This window comes from Aphelocoma coerulescens (genome assembly GCF_041296385.1).
Source record: "Aphelocoma coerulescens isolate FSJ_1873_10779 chromosome Z unlocalized genomic scaffold, UR_Acoe_1.0 ChrZ, whole genome shotgun sequence".
NCBI lineage: Eukaryota > Metazoa > Chordata > Aves > Passeriformes > Corvidae > Aphelocoma > Aphelocoma coerulescens.
In genome coordinates this window covers 32,197,651-32,214,295 of record NW_027184085.1, presented here as the reverse complement: position 1 = coordinate 32,214,295, position 16,645 = coordinate 32,197,651, and the positions used below count along the sequence as shown (strand labels likewise).

The window sequence follows — 16,645 nt, the reverse complement described above, 5'->3', positions numbered from 1 at the left end:
GCAAATGGCTAGATTTTTAAAAAGACTTACTTTCAATACTTAATTTATGCTATGAAAATGTTTTATTAGAAGTTCCAGTGACAGCAGCTTTTGTTCCAAAATATGAGGAGGAAACACAGTAAACCTAATATTGACCCTCACAATGAGCACACACATTAGCATCCCTCTTTCCGGAGCAAATGTCTGACAGAAGTGGCATCATCACTGAGCTTGACAATTTGCTGTCCTTAAAGGTTTGTATTATATAAATAATTTTTTTTTTCACAAAGTTTGCTTTTAACCACCATAATCTGAGGAAGATCAAATAAAATGATCCCTATCATCTCTGAATATTTAGTTCTATAACAATGGATTTACAGCTGAAGAAAACTCTTGTTGGGAAAAAGTGATTGTGTTTGTCTGTTTGTCTGCCTTTTTGGCATTTATCATATGAGAGATTAGCTCAGCTCAGAAAGGTATAAATCCCAAACAACACAAGCTAAAAATTGGTGGATAAGTGATGCTCCACTATACTGAAGTCTGGCCTCTTCTGTGCAAGAGGTCAATAAGCTAAGTGAGAACCTGGAACAACAGGTTGAAAGTGTTGAGTAATATATCTGGTCCAGGTAGCTGAACAGGCAAGCTTCAGATTGAGATGTAAACTGAGCTCTGGGTGGGAGCCTGAGACAAGAGGTTGTGAACTGCCAAATTTTAGGATAACAAGGGGCATGAAGATGGATGACAGCAGCCAGCTGAATGGACACTGACAGACACATCAGGAGCTGGGAATTGCCAGCCTTTTGGATAACAAAGGAGATGAAGACTGGTGACACCAGCTAGGTGGATGGATACAGAAAGTGGGGACAGAAGCTGAAGACTCAGGAGGAAGGGCAAGACTTGCATGTGGGGAGACTGAGGGTGTAAAAGATCTGGCATTCCTTTGCTGGGGTCCTGCTCAGAGGCACCAGCTCAAGCTGTTTCTGTGTTACTGTGCCATGAAAAAATGGGTTTATGGGCTGAGACATCTGAGACACTGCTATGGGAAACCTGGGGTCGAACCTGTAAGGAAACCTGATCTGACTGCAGGTGAGTGTGGGCTGTGTAAGGAGTCAAGCAGGGCACCCATCAGCTCACTGGAGCCACCAACTGTGAAGGGGCTTCACTGCCAACAGTGAAAGTCTCTGACATTGGGAATGTCACAGCCAGAGAGTCTCATGGATGGCCAGACTGGGAAGTTTCCTTAACAAAAGAGAAGAAGACACTTAACTTTTCTGATGGCAAAGCTCTGGTTGCCCTCATTCAGACTAACAATTCAAAGATGTGTTTCTACCAGATGAGCCTTTTAGATAATGTTTCAGAAGATGCTAATTTCTGCTTTGTCTTCAGCAAATGCACCAAGTGCCTTTCCAGTAAATGGGAACTTACAGTAAGATTGCAGAATGTGATTTGGATTATTAGGTTGGGAGCATGGCAAGTAAGGTCCTTTCCCTGGTCTGGCTAACAGTCAACAATCAGATCCAGTTCCTGAGAAGCATAAGAGATAAAGTGACATTCTGAATTCTGTTTATAGAACTGGATGCTTATAGCAACCGTGAAAAGAGAAAACCAAGGAGGATAGGCACTGGTGAGATGAGTTTGTCTAAAATGCATAAAGTATTATTCACTAATAGGATCAGAAGTAAAACATCCCATATCATGGGGTGTTGTAATGAGACTGAGAAAGCCCTTTCTAATCTTTTTACTGAATTTGGTAATGACTGCAGGTATCACAGTATCATGTACTTGAGCGGTGACCTTAATGGTGGATCAACAAAAGCAGCTGGTTCTTATCCATGAATCCTAACTGAAAAACCTAACTTAAGTTACGCCATCGTAACTTAAAAACACCCAAGAGAGTAGCATTTTTCAAACTCTCTCTGATGTTAATTTGTTACTATTTCCTTTATCCATTTTTCAGAGCTGGACCAAAACTTGCAGTTAGGTAATTTATGAGTAATTGTGCCTATGAATGTTGGTAACAGAGAAATCACTTCCATAGCTTAAAAACTCTAAAAACTAGAGGTGATTTCTACTGTTCTCACCTTCTTATAGTTCAGAAATGAGGAAAGCAACCTGAAAAGAAACTTCTGATGGAGTGTCCAAGAATGAAAGTGATTATGACAGTCAATGAGAAAACATGACTAGTATAAAGAAGGTAAACTGGGAATATTTATTAACATTAACATATTAACATTAAATTAAATAATAGAAGCCATTTTCAAAACAAACCTAATAAACAGTTTTTCAGAAAGTGTGTTGTTAAATTGCAGAAGTCCTTTCCACAAGTCATGTGAAAATGCTTACCTTTATGTGGGCTCAAAGAGCAATGGGACAATAAATGGGTGCTGAACACAAATATAATTTTTTTCAGAAGATCTGTTGATTTGTTAAAGTCTATCTGTTAATCTGTTAAAAAATGGTGAAGGCTGGGGAGACATTTTTGCACTGTTTCTTATACTCTGGGGTTTCTTTTGTCATTTTCCCTGCCCAAGCTGTTTTTAAGCAGGGACAATCAGTTTACTGCTATTCTATGTGCCCTCTAGGCATTAAATGTTTATTCAGTCCCACAGTCTATTTCCCAAAGGAGTAAAATTTGCGACAAGTCTCATGTGGAATAAAGGCAGAAAAAATCAGGCATCTAGGATAGTGACCTTTGCCAAGGTACAGGCAAACATCACGTTTTGACATGTAGGGGAATCTCTGCTTGAAACCCAGTCCTGTGGTCTTTGCAAGCATGTGTAAAAACTTGAGAATTTAAATCTCAACTTGTAATCTTTTACTTGCACAATATTAATCCAAGAGCAAAAGTATTCAAGATTGGAAAACTGGCTAGAGGGAAAGTCTGGCACTATACACTGTGGCAATGGCAGGAGGCTTTGCTCTCTGATCTCTCCCTTTAGTATTTGTCAATTAAGATGAATCAGGAAGAGGAGGATCCACCAGTGGGTGCTGGTACTAAAGAACACACAATCTGCCTCTTAACAGAGAGGAATCAGAACTAAAAACAGGCATTAAATGTACAACATAAGTTTGCCTGCACAGGTGGAAGAGATTACTCTTCCCTCCTGATCTTTAGTTTGGAACTGCTCTTTTATCAAAAAAGATCATGATGTTGAAGCAATCCAGAGGAATCTCAAGTTCTATCAAAGTTCCAGGAAGATAAACAAATTTGGATATTATGTTCTTAAAAGCCATAAAAAATCCAATCCTTTGCAGGTAAACTTGCCAACATGCAGGCTGTGTATCCTTATTATTCAGGTTTACACAACAGTTCCACATTCATCCTATTTCCATTAATTAGAGCACCCTCCAGCTGTCTCCATTCTCTCCTCACCCCCTAATTTCTTACCACCTTTTTGCATCTAACAGGGAGAGATCAAAAATAAGAGACCATAATGAAAGGAGAGCTCTAAAATACTATAATGAAATTGGGTACTGCAATGGACAAGTATTGAGTGCCCTACTTAAAGCATATTAGTCCTGGAACCCCTATAGCACAGATTTTATGAATCCCAATAACTTGTCCTTTTCACAGTCCAATATAATGTCGGAATTTGTGATCCTAGGATACTAGCAACATATGTCACTAGACAAGCAATCAAGTCAGTAAATGAAAAATCAAGATGACAACTTCAAAATAGCTTACTATGATTTCTGCAAAATAACAATGTAAAAAATAAAATTTGCAGTTAATAACATATGTGGATTTATAAGCCAAAATTTATATATCCCTTTCCACCAAAAAAAATCCAAAAAACTCACTAACAACAAAACACCATCAAAAAAACCCAACAAAACCCCCCACCAAAATTAATTAGTGACAAATTGTTAGAATCTGGTAAAACAAAACAGTTTAACTTTTAATCCTTTCAAAACTTATCCTCCTTGAATTTCAATAGCATTTGGGATGCTATCCCAGTCTATTTCTTCAATACATGGAAAGTGTGGAAATAAGAGAACTGCCTGTTTTTTATGCCTAGTTTTATATTCTGAAAGGTTTACCGTATTTTTCTTAATCCTTAAGTTGCATATTCATTGCTATATTTTTGTCTAACTGCTGTCACTTATATTGTCATGCAGAAGGGCAAATCAGGGTCAGTTTATGTAAGCAGCATCAATCTGAAAAATCTTCATCAGTCTTTATTTCAAGGCATTATGCAAAGAAAGCTTGACATTAAGAGAGCTTTAACTGACAGCAAATGAAATCAATCAGCAAATCACTAAGCCATAATAAACTCGCTCAAGTTGTTGATAACCCTTCCTCTTCCAGGTCTTTAACTACTAGGCCCAACAAAATGCAACATCTGGGCAGAAACGTCTCCCTTGATTCCATTACAAAATTCTTGTACTAATGTAGTGCAGTATTTAATTATTTTTTCTTACTCTGTAAGCAATTGATAAGAATAACAGGGAGATATATGTTTTATAATAGTGGACTACTAAGCAGTTAAGCAAAAAAAAGACTAAACAAAGTTTCAGCATTTGAAGGTTTATTTTTTTTAAATATAATTAAGAATAGAAAATAGTCTGATTCTGTGTCTGCTACTTAAACATTTGTGTAATAAAGTCTACTGCCTTATTAACTTCTATTGCTTACACTCACCTGCTCAGCATTTTTTCTTAGTTTTTGAAATTAAAAGAACCAGTACAAAAAATTTAAGACTCCAGACAATTCCTAATCTTTCCTGGTATTCACTTCATGAATTTAATTTGTAATCCACGTGATTACCAACAATTAAACATCTAACACTTCTTAATGGACTTTTATGTGTTACAATGGTACACACTGCACACTCTCTAAAAAAATGCAGTCACAAATTTACACAGTTGTTATCTGTTAAAACTACTCCTTTTCTGAAGATACAGCACACAGATAAACCCATGCAGTTCTGAAAGACAGGATTTCTGAAGTAAAAGAAATTGCCTAACAAGGTGCTGTGAAAACTATATTTGATATATCTTTTGTGATTAAATGATGCTTTGTTTTTGCGATTAACTATTTGGAGTCCACCCTTATTCACTGACGCAGCTTTGGATACATATTGAGATCACCATGACTCTAGAATAATTTTTCTCATGAAAGAATAGTGAGTGGCAAACAAGAAAGATGCTTCCTGCTATAAGATGCAGCAACCTGGTAACCAGGTGAAACAAAAAATCCCAGGATTACAAGCAGAAGCAAAACTAAATAAATAAACTTAGTGAATTTAGATCGTATTTTACACAGTTCTTAAAGAGCTTCCTTGCATATTAGCACAGGTAATTCCTTAAACATCGCCCATATGCAACAGATATAAATGTATGAAAAACTCTAAGTGGATAAAGATGGATAGTTACATGATTGCTTGATAGGGCCAAAAAAGAAAACTTTCCATTGAGAAAGGTTACTGAAAGGTTAAATGATTATATGCTAGCTTTGGCATTCAAGGTAATCAAGACAATCATCATCCTAGCTGAGAAGATTTACAAAACTAATAGTGCTTATGAAAGGGGCTGGACAAGAGTTAGTAGTGTCACAGGCACAAAGAGAGCTTTCAGTAATTGATTAATTGGTGATTGCAGACACTGACTTTGATATTTATAGTCCATAAGGCCAAGACTTAGCATGGCTGGAGTGCAAGAGTGTCCCAGTTAACTACAACACCCTCTGAGAAGGTTCCTCATATAACCTGTCCTAATTTAGTAGCATGAAGAAAGGCAAGTGAAGAAATTAAAAAGTGCAAGGGTGGCTGAGAAAGTGAGGGAAAGAGGCTAATGATAAGGAGCAGGGAAATAGAGCCCATAGAGGAGAGCAAGTAAAAGACTGCTAACAGAAATGCTGTGAAGAGGAAAGGAAGTTGAGCAGTTAAGTGGCAGAAAGGAGAAGGAGTAAAATTCAAATTACAGAAAACAAATTTCCAACATCACTGGCATTTACAAGATGTCTTGTTTTTTAAAGTTTTAAACAATATTTTCCTAATGTACATTCATCTTATGTTTTAAAGTAATTATAGTCAAATTATGCTAAAATGGCTTCTAAATATTTAGCAGCATGATACAACATTATCTGGAGACATGACTCCAGACACCAGCTGAACACTTTCAAGAAGATTGAATTAGAGTTCTCCATTTTGCAACTCCTCACTCTGGTTATTCAGACTTTAAGTTGTCAATTATTGCTTAAGTCCTATACCTACTTTATATTAGATAAATTAAAGGTGCAAAAGGTCAGGGTTGCAAGAGGTGTTGCCCCACTCTAATGCTTTTGAACCATTTACTTATTTATGAGTATTTCAACCCAAACTGAAAGTAGCAGTAGAGTAATAAAGAATCATTCTTCTCTTTAAACAGTATATTTTAGACAGGCTTGCGGTCAGTCCAGGAGAACCACATTTTGACACTAGATAAGAAATTAGTCCATTTGGAGAGGAGGAGAAGAAATTAGTCCTTTTGGAGGTGGGAGGGCAGCCCAGCTGCTGTTGAAAGAAGCTGCTGAACACCCAGATAGTGAAGATCCAGTTTTACCTGACAAAAACCAGCAATCTGATTCCAGAGGAGGCAGCATTCTGGCCTCTATAATACCACTGATAGCTCCTTCTCTGGTGAAACATGTAAGTAAAAATAAAACACTACAAGAGTGTGCATGTTGCACCTTTAAGACTCTCTAAAAACATTTCTTTTTTCTGAAGTATTAAGAGAGAAAAATATTTTTTTTTCTTTTAGCAGCCATTTTAATAAAAGAAAAAAGCTTTAAAACAGAAGTACAAGATTTAAATTACTAATAACACAGTTTTTAAGCAGCTTCTCTACGATTAGTTCATCTCATTAAGTTCTCATACCAGAACTGATTTATGTTTGAAAGACAAGCCCTATGCAGAGGATAAAATCTAATGACAGAATTATTATATTACCTTTGAAATCACTTGCTTCCTCAATTTGGTAAGAACTTTTTTATTGACATGCAAACACAGAAATGAGAAAGTGTTTATTATTTTGAGGAAAATTATCAGCAGAACTATGCATATCTTTCACCTAATCTATCAAGCATAAATCTAAAATTAATAAACAAGTGAAAATAAATACAAATTAGGAAGCTCCTAAAACTACATTTATGTTTGTCCAATTAATTACAAAAAATGGACCTACAGCACAATTAGATAATGCATGACTAAATCATGCATGAATGCATAAATGGTAAGAACCTACTTCTTTGTAAATTTATAATGATTATATGCTAACACTGAAGATACGTCAGTACTTGACTGTATTACTACTAACACTGTAAGTCTTCATTTTATTACTGCACTTTTCATTTTAAATTACCTCCAAAAACCTAAGAACGGCAAAGAAGTACATATAAATACCATGTGGACTTCCGAAACCTGCATGAACAGATGGATACATGCTGAAGACGGAGCAAGACGGGGCAGGTGGGAGGGAGAGGCAGAGTAACAGTGGGGACAGAAAGACTGATTCAGAGCAACCAAGACAGAGTGGGAAAGAGGCACAGGAAGCTGAAGAGAGAGCAAGACCCAGGCAGAGTAGCAGGCAGAGATTGACTGAAGGAAAGCTCAAGAGTGTGGAGGGCAGAGAGAGCAGGCATGCAGTGAGAGGGAAAGCAAGAGCACCAGAGAGCGGGTGTGCATGGTCGGTGTGCACACAGCAGCAAGTGCACACCCATGAGGGCCTGCATGCAGCGGAGAGTGTGCAGAGGGGACACATGGACAGGCAGCAGAGCATGAGAGTGTGGGGCAGAGAGAGACAAAAATGGAGGCAGAGACAGGCAAGACAAAGTGAAAACTTAACCATCTCAAACCCACCTGGAGGAATCGCAGAATCATTACTGTTGGAAAAGACCTCCAAGATCATCAACCCTTAACCGAACACCACGACACCAACAAACCATAGCACCAAGTGCCACATACAATTGCTCCTTGAACACTTCCAGGGATGGTGACTCCAACATCTTCCTGGTAAGTCCATTCCAATGCCTTACCATCTTTCTGATGTCCAACATGAAACTCCCCTGGCACAGTCTGAGCCTATGTCCTCTTGTCCTGTTGCTAGTTGCCTGGGAGAAGAGATTGACTACAACCTGACTACAACCTCCTTTCAGGTAGCTGTAGAGAGCAATGACGTGTTCTTGGAGGTTAGGATTTTTCTTTATCTTTCTCTCAGGGAATTTTCTCCCATTTGTTGCATGAGAGATGGTAACAATGATACCTGGGAGACAAAGGATGTGGCTAGGAAGAGGGGGAAGGGTGCCGTTTGCTGCCATCTCTTGGCTGAAGGGCTTTGCCTTGGGAAGTGCAGAGATACCGTGAGATTCTGGCTGGGGGCTGAGGGGCTGGGCTCATCCCTCTCTCTCTCTCTCTCTCCTGGGATCGGAGTGGGACAGGTGCGGTTTTTGGGCTGGACTGTTGCTGCCCAGAGGATTTGCTGCCACTGTGGAGTTTTTGTCCTGCACTGCTTTCTCCTTACTGTGGGTGAGCATTTGCTCATAAGAGCAGCTGTTGAACTGGGACCTTTCCAACACCCAGCCTCACTGGGAGGGGACCTGACCCCTGATCCCTTCCCGGAGGGAGCGTCTCCTGGCTGCTTGCAGCAGCTTCCTGTGGCAGCCCGCCTTGCTGCTGTCCAGCCCCACTGTTTCATGCCACTGCTTCAGTTTTATTTAACCTGACACCCCATGCCCGCCTGGACACCCCGCGGCTCCTGGCACAGCTCCAGAGTCTTTGCTACAGTTTGTTGGCCACCCGGAGTGTGCTCGCCTCTGCTGTGCCAGCCTCCGAGGTTCCTGCTGCTGCTCATTTCGCCATCCGCAGGGGCACCGGCACCAGCTGCCGCTGTGGGTTTCTAAAGGAAGCGCCGTCTCCATCTCTCCTGCCGGCCCCCCGCCATTACTCACCTGAGGGACAGGGCCGCGCTCGCGCCACAGCGCCCCCTGCCGGCACGGGGCAATCACCGCCCCTGCCCTGGCCGGCCCGGAGCCACCGGCGCCCCTGCCGGCCGCGACCGGCACTGCACCGGCGGGAAAAGGGCCCGCGGCCGAGAGGGCGCGACCGGGCTCCGGCTCTGCTTGCTGTCGCTGCGGCGCGAGCGCGGCCCTGTCCCTCACGTGGGTAATGGCGGGGGGCCGGCAGGAGAGATGGAGAAGGTGCTTCCTTTAGAAACCTTGTTTGTTGTCACTGCCATTGTTGTTTGTTGTTTGCCTTGTTATCCATATACATACTAGTAGAGAATTGTTGTTCCTTTTCCCATATCTTTGCCTGAAAGTCCCATAATTTCAAAGTCATAATAATTTGGAGGGAAGGAGGTCACATTCTCCATTCCAAGGGAGGTTCCTGCCTGCCTTGGCAGACACCTGTCCTTTAAACTAGGACATGTGTTCCCTGAGCCTCCTCTTCCCCAAGCTGAGCTCCTTCAGCTGCTCCTCAAAGGGCTTGTGCTCCAGACCCTTCACCAGCTCTGTTGCCCTTCTCTGGACACCCTTCAGCACTTCAATGTCTGTCCTGTACTGAGTGAGGGAGGGGCCACAACTCAACACAGGATTTGAGGTGTGACCTCACCAGTGCTGAATACAGGGGGACAGTCCCTGCCCTGGTCCTGCTGACCACACTATTGCTGATCCAGGCCAGGATGTCACTGGCCTTCTTGGCCATCTCGGCATAGCTGGCCTGTGTTAAGCTGCTGTCGACCAGCACTCCCAGATCCTTTTCTTGTTCCTTTTCTTGTTCCTTTTGTGTGTTCAACTAGTATCTGGAGTCATGTCTTCAGATAGGCTGGATCATGCTGATAAATATTTAGAAGCAGTTTTAGCATAAATCAACTATAATTCCTTTAAAACATAACATTAACATATGTGTCTGAGGTACCTAAATTTTCTTAAAGAAGTTTCTTTCATACCAGTTTCTATCCTTCTGCATCTACCTCTCCAAACAGAAGAAACATACAGTGATAATATACTGGTGCTTAATTATTTATACATAAACATTTTAATCTCATCTGATTTATTTGGGGGCTTTATGAACTGTCTATAGGTAAAAATGTTTGGCAGTAGTATCAATTACGTATTTGATATAGAAGTACTTGAGACAATTCAGAATTATTGTCCTGAATGCCCAGTTTTTCTGTGAGCCAAAAAAAAACTATTTCAGAAGAGAGTGTTAAGATTATTAAGTAACCTTAACCTCATTCTAAAGATGTAATTGAATTTTGTATTTTATAAAGAGCTGATAACCTTTACTGGTTAATTTAAATGGTCATCTGCCAAGCAAGGCTACTAGGATTGGTAATACCATGTCATTTTAGTTGCCTTTTTCACTCTGTATCCTATATTCATAGGAGACTTCATATATGGTTCCACTTTTTGTCTCCAGTAGGAACATTCCGGCATGGCCAGAACAGCACATCATAAATCCTGTGTTCATTGTGTTTCAGGTGCTTGAAAACAATACTGTAATGTTCCACTTTCTAACTTAAGTAGCAAACAGCACAGCTTTGTGACTTAACATTCTTCACAGCAATTAAATATCAGGTGAGACTGTTTCAAAGCTATAGCAATCTAATTTTAACCTTAGAAATACTGCACCTTTTCCATTACCTATCCAGCTGAAGTGACATTTTCAAACTACTATAGTAATTCTGCTGCAGTCGTCAAGAATTTTAACAAATGCCTACAAATTAAGTCATACTTTCACTACTTGCATGGTGCTTTAGAAGATGCTCAGTACAAGGATATTCTTGTTGCATAACTTAACATTTCAACCTACTATATAACCTTGCAATTTAGGAGCTATTTCATAAAGTGCAGGCTTTGGAGAAGATACACAGAATGGTGTGTCCAAGTATTTCATTTCATTACCTAAAGGTCTAAGCTGGAGCATACAATTCTTTAAAAGATGCATACTACTTCCCTATGATGAAGAAGTGATATGCTCAGACCATTGAATATATAATTAATTACTGATTTCAGCCACCTACTACAAACTAGATGCATGAATAATAAAAATAGAACAATGTCATCTTCTGTCAGTACTCACCAGTTCTGATAGCCAGTGCTTCATCCCTATCACACTGCCTAATTTAAGATCTTAATTTTTCATGCAATTTAAAAAAATATACAATCAAATACCAATAAATTTAGACTTGGGAGAAAAATCCTGATGTCTAACCCTTGCAGATAATACAGTCTTTAACGGAGTTGTACTTATCACAGACTAACTATAGCAGGTCTAGAGAACATGTATGAAAACAATTCCACTGGTTTTAAAGAGAAGTGTCCATAAAGTGATTACTCACGGTTTACCTCGTTCAAGATTACCAGATTGCTCTTAATGTAGTTTTGCATGAAATTAAAATCAATTAGCTGATTCCCAGATATGAAAGGAAAATTTTAGAAGAAAATCTCTACAGTGTACTTAGAAAGTTATCAAAAAAGCACTATGTAACTAGGGAGAGGGAGAGAAGGGGAAGGAAAAGAAGGGAAAGGAAAAAGGATAAAGGTAAGAAGAAAAGGAACTTTACAGTGATACAAACTGAACCATTGGAGCTGTTTGTGTACGCACAGAGTAACCAAGTGTAACTGAAGCTGTCAGGTAAATAAAAAGTAGGTTTACATCACTGCACTATCAGTGCAGCACATACATTACTATGTGCTAGCTATAGCACAAATAAGTACTCTGTACAAATGTGAAATGCAACTTTTTATACTACTGTTTCTTGTAATCTTCTTAGAAATAAAGATGAAATAGGCTGTCTTGGAAATGCTTCTGCAATCTTTGGAAGGTCAAAAAAGAATGGAAGTTGGGATGAGACAAAAGAACAGAAGCAGATATCACCAAACAGGCTCCTGAATTAGAAAAGTAATATTTAAAAGCTGGTGATTTCCATGACAGCTTCTTTGAAAAAAGATGCACCTGTGGAGCTTTTCATGCAGCTTTAAAAGTGATCATCACTGTATGGAGAGGCATTTCCAACTTACCCTCTGCCAGAGATGTACAGCTGTGCTTACTAAGGTGCATGAGAATCTCACAGTGTTACATATTACTACTTTATTATGGAAACATGATAATACACACATAATTTAAATCTTTTTCATATTGAAAGACATGCATGCAAAAGGGCAACAGTGAGAAATTTCCAGTTTAGAATCTGCCTTTCTTGAATGTTTGGTTTTGCAATTATATACTGCATGTAGAACAGAAAATCTACAATCAATTAAAAAGGTTACTACAAAAAAGTATACATATTATACAATATTTGCATTGTCTAACATCCTTGCACTTTATTTGACTACCTTTACTCTCTCTGATTCAGATAGAAGACCACAAAGAAAGAAGTATGTACTCACTCTGCCTTTTGTTCTCTCATTGGGAAAACAAAATATTCTGCTTTTAACAAAAATGTATTCTGCACAGCTATAAAGACTAAGGCATAGTTTGTATAGAAGAAGACATAACAAACTTAAGAACAATAAGGAGGCATTGCACAGAATCCATTTTCAGAGCTGAAAATATGTACATTTTCAGTTAATTTCCCCAGTTTCCTTCTAATGAAGTTAGTATTTTGAAACATACAAGTATTTAAAAAGTATTTGAACAAAATAGCTTCTATACTAAAGTATTCCAAATAGCAGTTTCTTTCAAATTGTGAGTGCTAAAAATCATTGTTAGTTCTAAAACTGAAATATGAAAAAATCTGGTACTGACCAAGTAGCAGCATAAAAATCTTGTCCTTTTTTCCCCCCATTTTTAATTTCTATTTGTCTTGCGTAAATTAAGCAGAGGAAATGGGGACAGGATAGGGTGATATTAATTTTGAAATACAGAATTTGTGTTTTTCCATGGTCATATCTCTGTTAGTTATTTAACATTATACCTGCAAAATTAAAAGTTCACATCATCTCTGAAATACCACATCCAACAGTTTATATGAAAATTATTTCTTTTTCAACTCTTGACTGCAATAGTTTTGAAGCATTTTGTTCTCCAAACATTCAGAGTGGTCTAGCTTCTTGTTCTCAGTTGTAAAAAATGAAAACAAGAAACAGGATTATTTTATACTCCAACCTGAAATGCTGCAGCCTCTGGCCTGCCCTTCAGCCCTTCCTCTGAAAAGGTCTCCAGGTGCAGTTTGGGTAGCTCCAGGGTGAAGTCATTCGTGGCTGCTGCAGTACACGGCAGCAAGGCCTGATCTCTGACCTAAAGGGAAAAAAACAGCATCAATGGTAATTCCCCTTCAGACACATTAACTGGGATGAACTGGGTCCCCTTGAGCCCACTGAGTGGACTTGCATTGATCGCTGGACCTGAAATCCATGAATAAATTTAGGACTAATTGATTTTTCGTTGCAAATAAATCTCTAATTCAGAGTGCTGGGAGAGAATGTTAAGAAGAAAAAGCATCTTCCCCTGGTCTGAAATGAGAAGAAAAGACACTAAGGGCTCTGTAGCCCAGCTGGCGTATACATTTCACAGATCTGTCGCCTGTAAAAACCTCATAAGAAAAGAAACAGTAATTGTACTTCTAACTGAAACAAACATAAGCTGTGAAATTAAAAAGTTCATGTGATCACATCAATGAGAAGCTGGCATGTGGATTCTGTCTACTGTGGTATCAGTCCTCCAGAATAAGGTTCATTTAGAAACAACTTAGTTAAAAGTCAGAATAAAATGAATAATCCACAAACAAAGCAAAATGAACTAACCTGTAGCTTTCCAATTAAAGGGGGGGGGGGGGGGGGAGAGGAAGAGGGGGAGGAAGAAAGGAATGTTACTAGATAGCTTTTTGCGGACTGGGTGTAAGGCAAAACGCACTAAGTGGTATTAATCGACTTCGGCGCAGTTTCTCAGGGTGCCGTTCGGAGCGGGCAGGCCCGGATTTGCACAAAGCCCCGACAGGCGATGTCCGGGCGGTGTCGGGCAGCCGGACGCGCGCAGCCCGAGCCGCCCGGCCACCGCGCGCCGTTGGTGTCGCAGTGCCACCTGCCGGCCGCGCGCGGAGCGCCGCCCGCGCTTTTGTCCGCGGGCACGGCGCGGCGCAGCGGGAACGCCGGGCCGCTCCTGGAAACGCGGCCCTGCGCCGCATATCGCAACATGTCGTGAGTCTACCAGCACGGACAGGCCATTATACGTATTTAAGGCGCAACTTCCACAGGCACGCCACGTATGTTCACACACCATATGATGCCACACACCCATTTTTCATTCTATTTAATACAAAAATTACAACGTCCGCCTCCAGGAGATCCCAGCAGTCAGATTTTATTCTAATACACATGGATAGACACACATACAAATATATGTTAGTACAAATGAATAGATTAAAACTATTCATTTGGAATACACTGCATCTGTTGAGTAGCAATAGTAAGTACTGCAAAAAAATTTTACTGTTTTAATGACCTAATGCACAGTCTAATACTGAAACATATACTGAATATATACTAAAACATATACTAGATATATACCAAATACATATACATCAATAAATATACCATTTGCTAAGTATTATTTAGCTAAATTTCAGCTTTTGTTAGAAGCTGCCTTGTCCACAAAAATGCACCGAACCTGAATTAAAACATAAATCTATTAATTTTAAATCCCAGATTACTTTTCTGTAACCACAAAATTAGATTCTTGTAAAATGTTCATTATGAGTGAACATATTTCAAGTAATAGCAGAGCCTTTGAAATCTGCTCTGATTGAAAGAAGCATGTGCAAATCTACTGATACAAAGAAGAAAAGATTTTATTTTATTCGTTCCTCTGTTCTGTGAGAATAGGGAGCCCTACATTTCCCAGGTTGACCTAAAGAATTCCTGTCAATACCTGTGGCTGCCAAACATATGCACTATGATGCAATTTTTATAACAGGAAAGGTCCTCCACACATTTTTTGCACACATAGTGCACTAGGTTCAGGATACACAGTCCTATGGAACAAACATGCTCTCTGGAGTGTTCTGTCAGCATGTGTAATTCTGGTCAGATGTTAACCTTGCTGAATATAACAAAATACATTGCTTTAAATACAAACACACACGTGCACACACACACATGCACACACAGGATTTACATTTTTATAGCTTATATATACACCAACTTTTCAGTGTCTTTGCTGCCAGTATGCACACAGATAAAAGAAAACGTTAATGTGGATTAAGGTACTAAGAATTTATCAACATCAAACCACCAGTGTTTTGCCTTCTACCCTTCTGAACCGTAGTCAATAGATCTAAATATTTTACTGCACCCTGGCCAATTCATTGTTTGATGTTTAAAAACTCAAACAGAATCAAAGAAAATTTATTAAATTTCAGCCCCCAAATGAGATACTATTAGCTTTGAAAGTCAAGTTTAACTGCGATATTGATGATTCTCTTTTTTCTGTGACAAAATTCACAAGGGAAATCCCTATGTCAAAGTACAAAAGCAGATTGCTAATACTAGGGGGAAAAAAACAATGTATAAGCAATGTAGGTATAATATATACACACAATACAGACAGTAGAAGTCCTTTTAACCCTTTTAGTTTCAAACTCTCTACTTCAGTATTAGGGTCTGACACTCACTGAACAGCAAAATATAAACCACATTTTTTAAATGGCTGCATTGTGGTAAACAAATGCCATTAATACCACTGCATCAGAAAAGTATGTATTAGCTTCTCAAAGAGTATGATTTTTGATATGAGGATTCACAATTAAAAAAACAAATGCAACATTTTTTTGTGTTTGTAAATACTTAGATTGTAGAGAGTACATCTCATTATCAATATGCATACTGAGAAACTGAAAATTAAGGCAGACTTTTCCTTTGAAAAATACTCATGAGGGTTCAGGAAAAATTGTAAGAACAAAAGACTGGGTGTACACTGTACAAATATCACTATATTGTTTCACTAGAAGTGAAAAACATTCCAAGTGCCTACCAATTCAAGGACTGGAAAGCTATAATGGCCGTGCCTGCATGCAATCATGTTGGATTTTCTGTATGAAATCTTAGTAAAGAACTGATTTAATAACTTCCACCTATTGGCTTTTTGAGATCCAGAAACAAAATGACAGGAGTTGGGAAACTGTATTTTTTCCTCATTCTCTAATGAAGTAAAAACAATACACACATACAAACTTACATTAAAGAACCACGAGACAAAGATAAAATGGGTTATTTCATTTCTTATTTAAAAGAGGGTTTTTCTGCAAGCTCAACAGGCAGAAGAACCACCCTATGCAGTTAAGCTTTAAAATGCGGTTTTCAGAGCTTTTTTGTATTTAATGACATTTTCTTTCCTCCATATGAAATATAAAGCAGGACCATATAGTCAGAAAGGTCTCCCTAAGCTAGAGAGCTTAATGTTAAAATCTAAACCAACTATTCAGCTGATCAGGCTTATTGCAATGATTAAAAATGTCTAAAGCTGGTTTCACTTCCCTGTACTCTAAAATTAATATAGAGAAAAAAATATATAAATTTATATTTATCCAATGCTAGTGAAGGTTTTGGCCATTTCTGATTTTGGTAAACATAATTTTAGCTCATACTGTGAAAAGTTGCAAGAGTGATTTTATACAGAGTATAGTTAAGTACTGTGACAGCATGCTTCTAAATATGATCATTAGATTTTTCAGTTTAGACATATATAAA

The 16,645-nt window shown here is 38.9% G+C and overlaps 1 protein-coding gene across 7 annotated transcripts in view; it reads right to left on the bottom strand.

Moving 5' to 3' along the window:
• The window catches only part of CCDC171 (coiled-coil domain containing 171), a 157,867-nt gene that overhangs the window by 29,951 nt on the left and 111,271 nt on the right, over window positions 1-16,645 (bottom strand). For all 7 annotated transcript variants that reach the window (XR_011147782.1, XR_011147783.1, XR_011147785.1 and 4 more), the window contains one exon: window positions 13,068-13,199. Coding sequence is in view for 1 of the 7 variants with exons in the window: in XM_069002102.1 (XP_068858203.1) it covers window positions 13,068-13,199 (132 nt within the window). In the remaining 6 variants the exon portion in view is untranslated. The remainder of the gene's footprint in view (window positions 1-13,067; window positions 13,200-16,645) is intronic.